Source organism: Siphateles boraxobius, unplaced genomic scaffold, assembly GCF_051911475.1.
Source record: "Siphateles boraxobius isolate OS27281-9 unplaced genomic scaffold, OSU_SipBor_1 12, whole genome shotgun sequence".
Lineage (NCBI taxonomy): Eukaryota > Metazoa > Chordata > Actinopteri > Cypriniformes > Leuciscidae > Siphateles > Siphateles boraxobius.
This window is the reverse complement of record NW_027508722.1, coordinates 3,522,908-3,539,448: the sequence shown is the minus strand read 5'-3', so window position 1 is coordinate 3,539,448 and position 16,541 is coordinate 3,522,908. Positions and strand designations below refer to the sequence as shown.

Here is a 16,541-nt window from a genome sequence, read left to right as displayed (position 1 = left end):
TAATTGTGTATTAATAGTGGTGATTAGAATGGAAAATAAATAAAATGAAACATCCTTATATATTTTTTTTTCTTTTAGACTACCATTGTTTTTTCTTTTATTATGTTTTTATTAGGCTATCATTGAAACTGAAGAGTTTATAGTATCTCGACAGTACGGACTTATTTAATATAGTATTTCTATATATATATATAATGTAGTCCCCTGCCTTGTATTACAGTCTTTATTGATTATATCAAAACTTCATTTAGGTGAATTTAGGTTGATTGGGGCACTTTATTCCAAATCAGCCTCCTGAACGTTGAAGGTAAAATCTTCTTCAGTGTAGTGGCTAACAGACTAACAGCCTACCTGGAAAAGAACCACTACATCGATACCATGGTGCAGAAAGCTGGGATTCCAGGCTTCTCTGGTTGCTTAGAGCACACAAACATGATATGGAATCAAATCCAAACCGCCAAAAAGAATGGAAGAAATCTCCATGTTGTGTTCTTGGATCTTGCAAATGCCTTTGGGTCAGTTCCTCACAATTTCCTCTAGACTGCATTCCAGTATTTCAGCATCCCAGAAGAAATTACCAGCCTCGTTAAATCCTATTTTCAAGACCTGCAGCTATGCCTAACTACTAATGAGTATACCACAGCATGGCAAAGTTTAGAAATCGGAATAATGGCAGGATGCACCATCTCACCTTTAGCATTCACGATGGCTATGGAGGTCATCATTCGCGCATCTCGGTGGGTAGCAGGAGGTCCGAAGCTCAAATCTGGTCTTCGTCTCCCTCCCATCAGAGCCTATATGGACGATATGACCATCCTCACCACAACCAAGGCTTGTGCTAGGCGCCTGCTGAACAAGCTACAGGAGAACATACAGTGGGCTCGGATGGAAATAAAGCCAGGCAAGTCCAGGAGCATTTCAGTCGTCAAGGGAAAGCTGTCGGAACAGCGGTTTTATGTGGGCAAGGAGCCTATACCAACAGTGGCAGCGAAGCCAGTCAAGAGTCTTGGACGTTGGTACCATGCCACCCTCAAGGACACAGAGCAGGTGGACCAGCTTAGGCAAGATACCATGCACGGCCTTGAGAGTATTGACAAGACCATGCTCCCTGGCAGGTTAAAGCTGTGGTGCCTTCAATTTGGGCTACTACCTAGGATGATGTGGCCTCTTACCAGCTATGAGGTCTCAATCTCAAAGGTAGTAAAGCTGGAGAGAGTGATTAGCTCATTTGCCAAAAAGTGGCTGGGACTGGCCAGATGCTTTACTAACATAGGACAGTATGGAAGAGGCATCTTGGAGATTCCTATTTCCAGCATGGTTGAAGAGTTCAAGTGCTCTTAAGTAAGGCTGGAAATGACACTAACAGAGTCCCGTAATCCATGCGTTTCCCAAACAGCTCCTACCCTGGTGACCGGAAGGAAATGGAACCCAGCTGAAGCCACTCACCAGGCGAAGTCAGACCTCAGGCACAGAGACATCATTAGCAATGTGCAACAGGGGAGAGGAGGCCTCGGATCTGGAGAGAGCAGACCATCGTGGCATAGAGCAGCTCCAGCTCAGCGGCGACGGCTGGTTGTCGAAGAGGTGTGACGGCACGAGCAGGCAACGAGGTGTGCAAAGGCTGTCTCACAAGCCAAGCAAGGGCAGTGGATGAGATGGGAGGGAGTTGAGAGGAGAAAGTTCTCTTGGAGGGAGCTGATGAGCATGGAAGCATTTCACATCAGCTTCATCTTACTTGCAAAGTACGACGTCCTGCCTTCCCCCTCAAACCTCAACCAGTGGTACGGAGAAGACCCAACGTGCCCCCTCTGTCCATCCCCCGCAAACCTCAAACACATTCTGGTTGGATGCAAGACAAGTTTGTCACAAGGCCGCTATACCTGGCGGCACAACCATGTCCTGAAGTACCTAGCAGCCACCTTGGAGTGCAGACGACAAAAGAACAATGCCCAGCCTCCTCCATCATCCCATCCTTCATATGCAAGGGAGTTCATTCGAGAAGGGGTAAAGACAGCCAAAGGCTATACAACAACAGTTATCGGCCAGCTCGGAAAGGCTCGAGACTGGAAATTGTTGGGATGTTAGTTTAGTTACGTACAAACTAAAACATCATGATGTTTTAATGTTTTTTTATTTATTATATTATTAAAAACAAGCGTATAGCACCTCTTCAGTACAGACTTATTAAAGGCCTCATTGAAGTGCCTTGAAACGCGCAGCATTATTCAATTTGGTGATGTAATTTCCACTGAAACAGGAAGACAGGGCGGGACATATCAAACAGCTCCTCCCCCTTTTTTAAATAGCCAATAGAGTTTCGTTTATGTCATACCTCGGCCACTGCCAGAGCCATTGAGCTCGATAAAGCCACAGTTTCCTCCTAATGTCTAACCGTTACTCTTCCTAATCTCCACCATATCGCTTTAAAATTTAGCATCCTGTGCAGAATTCAAATCCGATATGTTTTCTGATCTGCACTGACTCGCGCATTTTATCCGCTCTGTGCTGTCGTGTCTCTGGACCGGAGCATACTGTGTGCGCGCTGCGGTGGTTCCCGCGACTGAAACGTGAAACCAGACTTCATTCGCTAGAATGGAAAGCATATTTACATATTATAGATAATGTGTGAAGTGAATGAGTGATCGATTTCAGCTGCAGCTTCAGTGTCTATTTATAATGTAGGGGGCAGAGCTTTAAATTCTAGAGAGCATTTGATTGAACAGAAAATATGACGGGAAGCTGAAATGCAGAGTGATGTCATCAAAATCGTTGATCCATATTTGCAGAAGTGAGAGACTGTAAGTTTTGAATGCATATCTTCTAAATGCGAATTTTGTCATTGTTTTAGAGCACACTAGTTTATAGATAACAGCAATGCTAACATATTCACACTAAAAGCCAAAAAACCTCCATTTTTATTTCATGGGGACTTTAAATACATAGTAGGCTACCTTGCCCGTTATGATTATTTACAGTGTCTATGTGTTATATCATAACTATATTTAGTTATTTTAATTAATGTACTCGTGGCGTGTTTATAGTGTTTTATGCCAAGAACGTTTTTATTTACTTGTAGCCTACATTCCCCCTAAAAGAATGTACCACCTGGCTGGAAAACTTCACAACGCTGCTGCTGGTAAACGTGTGTGGTCCTCGACGCCCCCCGTACGCGTGTAATGGTACAGTCCGCTGAATGGCGTTCAGTGTGGATTCAGGGAGCGAGGGGGGAGAATCATTTACCGCGTGCAGCGCGAGCGTTGCGGGACGCTGAGATGACGAGCCCGAGAATAACTCAACAAACGCGGCGAAAACACGTTTATAGATTTGTGGATCTACTGTGCACCTTTTAACATATCAAGACCTTTAATAACAAATCGGGGTTGTTTTGGGCAGGAATCGCTCGTAGGATTGGGCACTACGTTACTTTTGGTGGAACTCATGAAAAGAAGAGAAACATATTTGGAACTTGAAGAAACGTGCGGTTTTGACGGACATGAACTAAACCCATCTCATCTATTTTGCTTTGTACTGGAACTGAGGAGGTAAGGGAGCTCATCCTGAATGAAAGAACAAAGAAAGATGTGAGACTTTACGTTAAACGGCCGTTTGAGAAGCGCGTTCCTTTATTCTCTGGAGAGGATTGCTTTCACGCAGTTTGACTTATATCGCTAGTTCAAAATGTCCAATGTTGGATTATTGCGTTTGCTTCAACTTCAGAGGAAACAAAAGAATATGTGTAACCTGACTCTCTGTGTTTTACTCATCCTGACATGTTCCTGCTCATCTTTATCTTTATGTCCTGCCCATTGCTCGTGCGAAAGCACAGTGGTAAACTGTGTTAGCCAAAACTTGAGCTCCATCCCACAACCCCTTCCAGAAAACGTCACCACACTTAACCTCAGTGGAAACAATATAAGGATTCTGAACAATGAATCTTTCCCCAAGCCTTTGGGACATTTAACACACCTTTATGTGTCTGGAAGCCAAATGGAGCAATTGGACTCTATGGTGTTTAAAAACTTGCCAAGTCTGCGTTTACTTGACCTCAGTAACAACAGGATTTCAGAGTTTAATGTTGAGGCTTTACCTCAAGACAACCAGATTGAGGTTTTAAACCTCAGCAAATCCTTATACAATCACTCCTACATTGGTGTGTTTGCAAATCTTTTCAAACGCAGCCTATCTAAAGTTTCCCATCTTGATTTATCCAATAATAACCTGGTGTTCCTTCCAGAGGGCATATTCACAGATTTATCGGACTTAACGGTTTTGGATTTGAGGAACAACACCCTTGTTTCATTCGGGAATGATACATTTGTGAATCCTGCACTTAAAGAGTTGGACTTAAGAGACAACGCGTTAAAAGTCCTGTCAAACGTGACCCTGGCGGAGCTCAGTTTGATCCCTGATTTACGTGTAAGTCTCTCAGGAAACCCCTGGCGCTGTGATTGCGACATCGAGGACATGTTGATTTGGTTAGAGAGACATGACTTTGTGGTGGACAGATTAAACTTGACCTGTTCTTACCCAAAACAACTGAAAAATGCACCACTTTTACACCTAGAACAACCACATCTCCCGTGCTGGAGCAACAATGGAGATGTGGATCGTGCTCTGGAGCCCTCATATGTGTTTTTGGGGATGGTTCTTGCCCTCATTGGGGTCATTTTCCTTCTGGTCCTTTACCTTAACAGGAAAGGGATCAAGAAGTGGATTTACAATATCCGAGACGCGTGCAGAGATCATATGGAGGGATACCATTACAGATACGAGATCAACTCAGACCCACGGCTAGCCAACCTCAGCCTCAACTCCGATGTGTGATGAGACATTCTTGGAAAACCGGCTTGCACAACTGGCACGCAATGATATGACTCTAGCTTTGCATGAATACATATATAACTGTAGATGTTTGCTGTGACATGCATTCTTTTCTGTCAGATCGGACAGTAACTGGATTCTGCAAGGATCAACCCTGTTATGCTTGCCTTCAGCTCAATCATATATGCTGGTGTGTTGCTATAATGTTGTCCAGTGATGCATGAATCAAGAACATTTACAAATTATATTTCCATTTTTTTTATACAATGGATGGGTTTTGTCTTTTCTGATGAAATCCGAAATTCTGATTACAAAGGAACCGGTAAAATGTCTGAACAAACTGTAATTGTTTAATGTTATTTTTATAGCTTAATTAATTTCTTCTGCAAAAAAATACTGCCATGCATGTATTTAAGTATTTTTTCATTGATGTAAAATTATGGCAATATCCACTTTTTTATAATGTGTTATTTGGTTTTATATTTACATTTGTGTACTCGACTTAGAAGATCAACCTTTTTCTTGGGATGCCCTGTTGAATTAAAGGTCTTGCACTGATCTTTTTTCTCCAGTCCAGTGATTTTTAGGTTTAGAAAGGTGTGTAAAGCTAATGCCACTTCATAACCACTACTTGATTACATTATCTGGTAAACTGATTATAGGTCTATCACATATACCCAGCTTCACATTGAAGACTGTTTTAAAGGATTAACTGTTAAGTATTAATTTAAAGCCAAACTGTTTATCATCCTTCAGGCCGTGAGATCGACCACAGTAAAACAGGACCTTGCATCTACTCAAGGTACTGAAGCTGAAGATTTGCATAACAATCAGAAACATCTGTTTGTGAGAGGCCTGCGGATCCTCGCATAATATTAAAATGACAAACATTATAGACATTCATTCATTTTTATCAGTGTAATCGTTTTGCCATCTCTGAAATAAAATTTTATTCAGCCGACATCACAAAACTATGAAGCCCTATAAAATATATATATATATATATCGTGCTTTTTGGTATCCCCGAGAATCTTTGCGTTCACTCACAAAACCACTGAAATAGTTTTTCATCCCACAAAATTTTCTGGGGGGGAAAAAGGGGAACATTTAGCGAGCGAATGTTTCATCGAACACAAAAGTTTTGCAAAAGAACCCAAAGACATTCATTCATCCTATCTCATTTTTTTTACCGTCACCATGTCCCTCCCCTCGAAACCACTTCACAAAAATTCTCATATAAGCAAATTATGTTGCATTTGCTAAAATGTTGGACTACAGAACTAAAAACAGCATTGCACATTGACTCGAGACACAAGCTATGCTGTTGGAATCATTGGCTTTTCTGTCCATAACATACAGGCAGTGGTTTGTTATTAAACAATAATAAAATATGCTAAAGTATGTGACGCATTAATGTTTGAAATACAACTGAAACTATGTAAACAGAACTAGCCTATAATGTTACAGATGGTGTGATTTCAGTTGATAACACTAGTAGCAGAACCTGAGCTGAGTGCTATATGAGCTACTTGTGTGGCACACACAAATTACAGCAAAAATATACATTTTATTCCCATTCATCATTTTACTCAAACAATTCTCTGCTCTCATTTATCTTTAAAATGATGAGGAAAATGTCATTGTGATGTAGGTTGCCACAAAAAAAAAAATTGTGTTCAATAACATGAAATATTTAATGAGTCCTTGTTTTGTATGTAGTTTTATAGTGATTTGAATTTTAACCATATTCCTGGTTTGGATGTCGTGACATGAACTCTGATCAGTTCCATGAAGTTAACCGTCCATTACACATTTAGCATTCAAGGAATGCAGTGTATCAGTATGTGTTACCTGGCAATTGTGCCATTGACCTTGGTATTGCAATTGGCACTTGATCTATGCAAGCAAACATCGTCCAGATTAAGGTAAAGTTCATCTGTTTCAATGTCACATTTGAAAATAACTCCATCTGAAAGTATGTTACCACCAAACTAAAACAAACAGCATCATGTGCTTCCAATGTGTTGTCCAATATGTGTGCTTGCATAGTATGTTTGATAGCATTAATGACAACACCATCCAACTGTTCGATGGATTGTGGACATTGTTTGTTTGCAGAGCTGAGCAAGAGCTTGATGGCTGTATCAAATGTGACTCTTTGTGTTCAGTTTAATCTGGCAGCCGATGACACTCCAAGGATTCGCCACTCTTTCCCTGGAGGAAAGGGCTTGGTCGCCCCTCTCCAGGGAAGGAACAGGTGCTTGCTATCTCACGTTTCCACGGTGACAATCTCGAACTTATGCAATCTCTGTGCTGCTGGTGACTCTCGGCAGACTTTTAATAACGAGTTTGAGTTACGTAGCTCAGCTATGCTTGGTAGAGCTGGCGTAATTTGGATGGAGCCATAAAAGCTGGTGTACAAGAGAACCTTTGAAGGAAGGGGGGGAGGGCTTTCACTTTGCTATCCTCTTAATGACCCTCTTGTGCGTAATAACCCTGGAATCCAAATAGAAGAAAATAGCATTGCATATGTAAGCGTCTTTTCCCCCCATACTTTGCCTTTTGACACTGCTTTTTGTTTCTCTTTTCTTTCTTTGTCTCTTGTATTATTTCATTCTAGGGTTTGCCTTGGCTCACAAAGCAGGGACATGGCACAGAGTCTGGCCCATTGTGCAACTTATTCACGCCCACTGCAAGAGGACGTCATCTGACTGATAGGGAAAGTCTGGGCCTGCCCAAATACCCACACTTGCGGGCTTGGCCACTTGAGGTCACGTGACCAGAAGTATGTGTCCCAGGTTTGAAAAATGCCAAACACTTAGCGGTACACTTAAAGTCCCCCTGTAGTCAATAATTATATCCTTTAAAACTCATCTTTAATCACCAAAATTACATATTTAAATGTTTTTCTGGGAAAAAAAATCGTCATGCCTTAAAATAGCTTGAATGTAACACCCTTGTCTCATTTAGTATATGTGGGTATATGAATATGCTAATTAACCCTCCACTCACTCACACCAGCTCAGAGATTCACTCTGCCAACTTACTGAAGCAAGCGCTGCTCAATGGTGTCGATCTTTACAACGTCGGCACATAACAGTGAATAATATGATTAGCCTTTTGCTTGGTATCAAACAGCTAATAATGTGTTGCTAATTTTATACAAACTATGTTCCTTTCACTATCTCAGTCTGCCTTTAACAATCATAAGAAACGCTTTTACAAATCAGAATGTCAGTGGAGAAAGGCATATAGTTCATCATAACATCATAATATACCAACATCATACACCCACTATATTACTAAATCTAGGCGATTTTTTGTATCAACAAAAAAATATAGCGGGATAACCTGGCATCTCAAGAATCCCCTGCTAGTTCGCTGTTAATGATATGCTAAAGCCAGTCCGCACGTTGATCTGATTGGTTACAAGGTAGTTTGTGACGTCAGAAACGCCAGCGATTTCAAACCACAGTCTTTTTTTCACTGCAGTTTAAAGGAGAAAATACTCAGCAATGGTGTTGACTTGGTTTGTCTCAAAGCATATTAATAACACCACATAGACATATAAACAGATTAAAAGCTTGATCTTCACCACAGGAGGATTTTAAGACGCACTAAATCCACACTATCTCTAATATCACTCTAGGCGACAACATCCATTAGTCAAAAGTCTTGTGGACACATATTTCAGAAACTTTAAGTTTTAGTTTTTTCAATAATCATGCATAAACAATATTCTCTTAAAAATACAAACATGTACATACATGTTGCTCACATATTATGGCAGCCCTGTTTCTGCTAAACCGAGTGTAATGATACCTTTGCCATTAATATGTTTATAAGCAACTGAAAAAAGCACAAATGTCAGGGCATGTCAAAACGTCAAAATGTAAAAGCGCCTATTTAAGCAAGTTTGTCACTGTATTGTTTTTTGTTGCTGTTGCTGAAAAGTTAGTTCTTGCATTCATGCCTTCAAGACTAGATTACTGTAATGCATTGCTGTCGTGATGTCCTGTAGGCTCCTTAAACAAAATGCAGCTGTTAAACTCCTTAACACATAATTTGATCATATTACCCAAATTTTATCATTGCTTCATTGGCTACCTGTTTTGTTCTGATGAATAATTGTTGTTTTGTTTTGTTTTGTTGATATTTTATTGTTCCTTTACAGGAAATTGCATTGTCACGGCAGCTTCAAACACACACACACACACAAAACACAGCAACACGCATAAGAAACATTTCCGACTCTGTACTGATCTACAATATAAAATTAGCAAGAAATAAGAAATGAGCTCTAACATACTAAGATAAGAATGTGCAAATTATGTTATCAGAGCACATTAATCTATCTGATAGCCGCCGATAGAAAGGACTTCTTGCTGCGCTCAGATTTGCACATTGGTGCGATCAGTGTGTGACTGAAGGTGCTGTTGGTAATCACCCCGAGGGCCTGGAGTGGATGTGAGGAATCGTTCATTATTGATCTCCGCTTAGAGAGTATTCTTCGCTCTTCCACCTGCTGGACCGTGTATTCAGTCTCTACAACAGAGACAGCCTTCTTAATCAGTTTGTTGATTCTGTTTCTTTCTCCCGTACGGGCATCCTCTCCACAGCACTGGCCACCACTGTCTGGTAGACATTAGAGATGGGGTTTTTTTTTGTCAATTTCTCATTTCGATCATTGATAGGTCTCAAAAAACCGAGTACTGGGGGGGGGGGGGGGGGGTGGGGGGATGGGCGTTGGCGTGTCCATCATGAAAATATTATAAGACTGTTACGAAAACTCATGTTGACGAATAAAAATATGACCTGAAAACATGAACGTGTGACTAGAAAATATAACACTGCTAGATTATGAATTATGATGAAATCAATGTTATCGAAAAAAGAAACATCTAAAAGAATTAGCTGCTTGAGGTAAAGCTGAAGAGAAGAGTAAATGATCTCCAGTAAACTGAAGCCTGTTCTATGACACATACTGTGAGATTAATAATCAGATACCCTAGATACTTAACATAAACGTAACTTTACAACTTGCATCTGTAAAAAAGGGTGCGAATGCGCATGTGAACTTGAGCATGCTAGTTTTTTACAATCAATGGTTTGAAAGGGAAACTGGATGTGCTCTTGCCTAACAGCGCTGATACACGGGCAACTAAAGCAGAGAGAATTTACAACATTCTATTACAAACACGACACCAATCGGCACTGATCCTCAACAAACTCGTCTCCGTACGCGCGTCATGACTCCGATCTTCAACTAGAGGAACTGCATAATATAATGTTCCGATCCAATCTGACCTCTGACCTGTAATACTGTCTGAATCATAATCATACACTGTTCGTTCGTTGGCCAGAGGAGAACTGACACCCCCCCCCCTTTCGAAATACGAAAAGGTTCCACTGTCACCTTTTCGTATTTCTTCGCCTCTGTCACCATTGGTTTTTGGCTTGCTTAGTTGTGGACATTTAATTTTATATTTAACAATATTATTACAAAAATATTTTCCTGTTATCTCTGTGAAGCTGCTTTGAAACAATCTGTATTGTAAAAAGCACTATATAAATAAAGGTGACTTGTCTTGACTTGGCTTGACAATCGTGTTCTCATAATAACGCTATGCATATGATAGATTAGCGCTGTACATCTTGGACTAAACTGCAATTCATGATCAAAGTGATTCCAGGCATCACTGCAGTCAGTGTGCGCTTTCAAATCCAGTTTCACTTTATTTTGCGGGTCTGGAAAGCGTGCCGTCTAACACTAACCAATCAGACCTCAGGAACCGCTCCAAATGCTGCAATAAAATCAGAAAAAAAGAGAAATATATTTTTTAAACTCGGGGTGATCATCGTTTTCATGATCGATCATCGCTGTCACGAACGAGTACTCGAGTACTCTTGCCCGTCCCTAGTAGACATTGCACAGTAGGTGGACGACAGATGTTGAATGACCTCAGCCTCCTAAAGATATAAAGTCAGCTATGACCCTTCTTTTACCTCCTAAAATCCACAACCATCTCCAACCGTTTTTGAGATGTTAAGGTGGAGATGGTTGGGTGGTAGCTCCAGACCGCAAACTCCTTAATTGTTCTCCTGTACTCCTCCTCCTCACCTCCCTTAATTAATGATGATAAATGGAATGAATACATTATAAAATACTACTTAGAAAGCACTTAGTAAGTCTAGCTTCTATCACTCCATAATCTGGCTTATTACCGTTGCAAAACCTTGGTGGATCTTCTCTGAAATAACCTGTCTAGAAATGTTTGTTACCCACTCTCACAGTTTATAGTGTAGACTAACAACCATTATATATTTCATAATATCACTCAGGTTCTAGCCTTTACTGATCACTGCCTGCGTCTTTAACTTTAAAGACGTTAAATGAATCATTATCTTTACAATTTAAGCATTGTCATCATATAGCCATCTTTGTTTTGAGGGATTTTGATCTTTTCCCCACAGTTGCATTTGCTTTTCTTGAGGTAGTAGTTGACATGTAGTTTAAAAGTTATAATTATTTTACTACTTATGATTACTACTCAGTTTGTATAATTATTAGAATGTATAAAATGGACTATCGAAATAAAGTGTAATCAGGGATTATTCTTTAAGATGCAGTGAAAATATATTGTGAAAAGCTTTAAAAAATGTAATTGATTTGTCTCAAATGCATATAGTGTCATATATATATACTGAATTATTAATAGAGCATCCCTAACCCTAATTCTAGATCCCATGTCTCTAATTATGACATTAAGGGAAAAGCTCCTCCTGCTTGATATAGAGTTATGATGCATTTAACAGTGTCAGTTCATCCCTCCCTGCTGAGTTTAATTAAATGACCATTACAATAAATGAAGAAAAATATGAGTCGACAGCCATGTCATTCTTTTGAGGCAAGATTCCTGGGCTCCACAGGGATAACAGGAGAACAAAATGAGACATGTGCCTGCAGAAAGGAAAGAATAGCCTTCATTTATTCTGGTAAAACACTGTTCTCAACCCTTAAAATAATATCTTGAAGTTTCCAAGGAAAGGTCAGCCATTACTGTGAACAGAGGAGAACTGAAATTCCAATTTGAATGGGTTTGGGTCATAATTGGAAGGCATACTTACTTTTTCAGTCAAAGTGAGTTGTGTGTCTTTACCATTTCCACTTTCTAGCCTTTTATACCTGCAGAAAATAAATTCTGAGGACCTATTACCACTTAAAGGTACTGTATGTTTTTAAAAAAAAATTTTTTTTTTACTATACTAAAGCATAAAAATACCATATGTTTGCAGATATTTAGGAAACATGCTATTTCGGGGTCAGGTGTAGGTTATTCGTACAAATTCATATGAATTGAGCAACTTGTAAAATATGTAAGATTTAGCAAAAATGTATGAATTTGTGCCAATTTACCCACTAGTATTTCGACACCCCGGGATGCCAGTTGGCGAAAAACACAGCATCAAACTGGGTCAGAGATCACAGATTCTACCTGACCTTTTTTAAAAAGCCTCTGCGTCCATCTAAAAATCTCTAGGAACAGGAGGATACTAATAACACAGCTAAATCAACTTACAGTATGTAAGTCTTCGTGTCTTCCTTTGTCAATTGTGGGGACGGTGGAAACAACCCTCCAATATTTTTGAATTTGGACTGCAGTACCCATTTCAAACGATAGCTGTCAATATTACATAATGCACCTTTAAAGATGTGTTTGGCTGCAAGTCAAAAATATAGAGATATGGAGAGAAAACGTTGAAATTAAGTGTTGCTCTAGATGTTGAAATGAGGTGTTATTTTATGGGGTTTTTTTTAGTAAGTGTTTAGTGTTTATGTGTTTGTGTTTGTGGTTACCATTGTGCTGAAGAATGATCTTGTGGTTAATTTGTGGGTGGTTGTGAGTGCTAAGTGCATACAAGTTAGTGTTAACCTATAAGCAGAGCTGAACTGTTGGCACTAACCCAGCCCAGCCCATCGCACAAGAGCCCTCAACCCACTTTCAAGTACTGTACTGATAGCAACACGCTGCAGCCACACTTCTGGGGGACGTCATGTTATGGTATTAAAGATTTCTATTTTTAATTGAACTCGATTACAAGATGCCTACACGTTAACCTTTAAAGTGTAGTTGTGCAATGCATAAAGTTTCAGGGGAGAAACAGTTTCTTTTGGAGGTGCATTCATACACAATCACTGCGGGACATCTTTAAAGGGGTGGTAAAACACGATTTCACTTTTCCAACTTTAGCTAGTGTGAAATGTTGCGCACAAAAAGTATTCTCGTCGCTTGATAAACTTAAGATTGAGCCACTGTAGTCACTTGGACTATTTTAACGATGTCTTTAATAACTTTTCGGGGCTGACAAGTGTCAATCCCTTAGAAGCCTATGGAGGAGTGATCCAGCTCTCAGATTTAATCAAAAATATCGTAATTTGTGTTCTAAAGATGAACGAAGGTCTTACGGGGTTGGAACAACATGAGGGAGAGTAAATACTGACAGAATTTTAATTTTTGGGTGAACTATCCCTTTAAATGCACATTGGCCCCTCGTTAACGCAAAACATTTATCAATATGGATGTAAGGTCAGGTTTCAGCTCATGTTCGCAAGTTTTTAAGTTAGCGTGGTTGCGTGCAGCATAGTAAATCTGGATAGTTGTAATATGTTAATTTAGATTGTTTTCCTGACCGGCAACTAACGCCTTTTAACCGATCATTATCCGTTAAACAACAAGATTAGAATGTCAAATTAAAATTAAATTAAAATAGAATAGAGGTGTCTGTGACCCGATAAAAATACTCCCCAAAAACTGTTATAAACAACACGCTCCACAAACAAGTTCACAGAAACTGAGAAGGCAGAAAGTGCATTGCATTTGTTTTCTTGATTTCTTTATTTTGTTAAATCCATCTGATCACGCGAGCGCCTCACGCGTGCGCACACAACATATCAGTTCTACCGTTGCTAACTTGACCTTTCAGCGAGTTTATCATCAAACCAAAATGCAGTTAACTAAACATAAAAGTTAGACTGCTCAAATTAAAAGGTAATTGTACAGCGTGCCCAATATTTTGGATGAATTACAAATTTTCAAGGATGATGTTTTATGTGGATATTGGTTAGGACATGACTAAACCATGTGTATGATTGTCAAAGCTACACCCATCACACAAGAAGTCTATATTTGGGGAAAATGTTGCTAATTTTGATTTTGTCCAGTGTAGGCGGTAGAATACTTTAAATTGAATAATTGTATATCGTAAACAGATTGAGGTGGAATGAATCTTATTTGTAATATCTTGCCATGCTTCTTCTGAAAATTGCAAATCAAGTTCACTTTCCCATTGTGGCCATTATATTACATTTTTTAACAGCCCAATCATACATACTATAGAATGGTGCGTAAACAAATTTATAAGGAAAAAACTGTAAATAATAAATCAGCTCATATTGGATTCCAGTGATCAAGGGATTAGTGCGTTTAATTTAAACACATTGCAAGGGTTCTGCCAGTAGTGGGCGCTCGAGCAACGTAAGCAATGATGTACATCCAAGTGAACGAGACATGGGGAAGGTAGCGAGGGAAGGGCATTAAAAATTGGACGTGAATTTTTAGGGCATGATATTAAAAAAATAATATCTTGTTCTTAATGAACCTATGTGTAACTTTTTTTAATTGAAGCACAAGGCACTATGGACAAAAATGTCCATGTCCAAAAACGGTTATAAAAATAACATAGATTTATATTTTTTTCCACTTTCACTGACATGATTCTTTTAACCAGCATCAGCTCCAATCATAATGACATTCATAATGAATTAACATTCATTAATTTTCAGAATTGTAACCCTTTAAATGCTGGTTTGTTTACATAATGCCACTGTTGTTTTTTTATGAAAAAAAGAAAAATAGTAATTATTTTCAATTTAATAAATGCTAAGCAGATTTTTTTTTTCTTTGATTATTACAGCCTTGGATATAACAATGATTCACAAAAACATTCATTTTGATGCATTCATATTTTTTATGCAGTATCAGATTTAAAAAAAAACTAAAAAAACTACCACTCAGGTCCATAAAGGACATAAATGTCCATGTCAAAAAAGTGTCATAAAAATATTATAGAATAATATTTTTTTTTTGAAATTTCACTGACTTAGATTTTTAACCAGCATCAGTTCTAATCATAATTACCAAACATTCATTTATTTTCAGAATTGTAACACTTTAAATGCCAGTTTCTTTACATAATGCCACTCTTGTTTTTTTATAAAAATTATAATAATAATAATAATAATAATTTTCTATATACTAAATTCTAAGTAGAATTTTTTCTTTCTTTAATGCCCCGTTTACATGAAGGGAAGACGCAGATATTTCCCTGCGGTTTGGTTTCTCATTTACACGAAAATATCACAGAAAACAATTATTTTCTAAAAACTCCGGCCAAAGTGGAGATTCGTGATAACGCCGGTTATGTGTTGCCGTGTCAACCGGGAGAAACGGGCTTTTAGGTTCTCAAATGAACAGGAAGTCGCTCGTGTTATTAGTTGTTGTCGATTCTGATTGGCTTGCATTGCTTTATCCTTCTCCCTACACTGCCGCCCAGGTTTGGCATAGTTATGATGGCGCTCAGCGGCGTATTTACGCAGGTTGATGTAAATGACAACTTTTTTGAAAACGATGTTGTGTACACGATGTTATTATTGAAAACAGAGGGAGGGGAATATTAATTTCTCTAAATCCCCGGCTGTGTGTAAATGTGGCCTAAATACTACAGCCTTGGATTTTCTCTTGGTGAAAACAAAACCAAGGTGTTGAGGGGCTTCTGAACTTCTACATCAAAAAAATCAAGCTCACCTTTTACATTTGTACAAAAACAACAACGAATGAAAACGTGCAAACAAGTAATAAGAAATGTGTTCGAATGAAAAAAATCTTCAAAGCTCAGTAACTTTTTGACCTTATTCAGTTTCCACATGGTCACCACTGTGACTCTGCCAAGGGTATGACTCATTTACATGGGGTGGGATTTATGATTTCCAGTACAATATAATTTCTTTCTTTCAAACTGTTCACACACACACGCGCACACACACACACATACAATTTTCAGTACACACATACAAACCACACTCTGACATCCATACCAACACACCCACACAATTATAGCTTCATAATGTATCTAACTGGCTCTATAATATGCATAAGCCGAAAACAGCAGAAAACAACAATATCACCCCTATCTTTTTGAGCAAACTGAGTGTATTTGTGCGGAAGCTTCATTATCTCTGTCTGTCCTACTTAAAAAAAAAAACAGACTAATGTGATTTCAGATAAGCTGTGAACATTTTAGTCTAGCATGGCACTCGGAAGACTGGTAGAAATATAGTGCATGAGTCATATGGACTAATTAAAGTAAATATGGTCTCTTTGGAGTTTGACAGTAAATTAGCATACACTGTCTTTCTATGAAAAAGAGCAGCTTGCGCATTCTGCCTTGAAAAGAACATAATTTGCTATTGGAACAACATGAGGCAGAGTAAATATTAGTTTTGGGGAAACTGTCCTTTTAATTAGTAAATGGGAAGTGAATACACAGCATATCTTTACAGCCAGGGAGTGTCTTTTTTAAGTTTGACATGGATCAGATAGTGTGACTAAGCACGGGTTTGTTATCTGCTATATACAGCCCTATTTGGACAGGACTAGTTT

General features: G+C 38.8%; 1 protein-coding gene across 1 annotated transcript; it reads left to right on the top strand.

The window, feature by feature from the left end:
- Window positions 1-2,815: 2,815 nt before the first annotated feature.
- On the top strand, window positions 2,816-5,379 carry tpbg (trophoblast glycoprotein). Its single transcript, XM_077206376.1, has one exon. The coding sequence runs from the start codon at window positions 3,679-3,681 to the stop codon at window positions 4,822-4,824; it is 1,146 nt and encodes a 381-aa protein (XP_077062491.1). The 5' UTR covers window positions 2,816-3,678; the 3' UTR covers window positions 4,825-5,379.
- Window positions 5,380-16,541: the final 11,162 nt, after the last annotated feature.

Bases quoted from the DNA above. Each gene is read 5' to 3' on its own strand.
- tpbg (XM_077206376.1), top strand. From the start codon at position 3,679: ATGTCCAATGTTGGATTATTGCGTTTGCTTCAACTTCAGAGGAAACAA.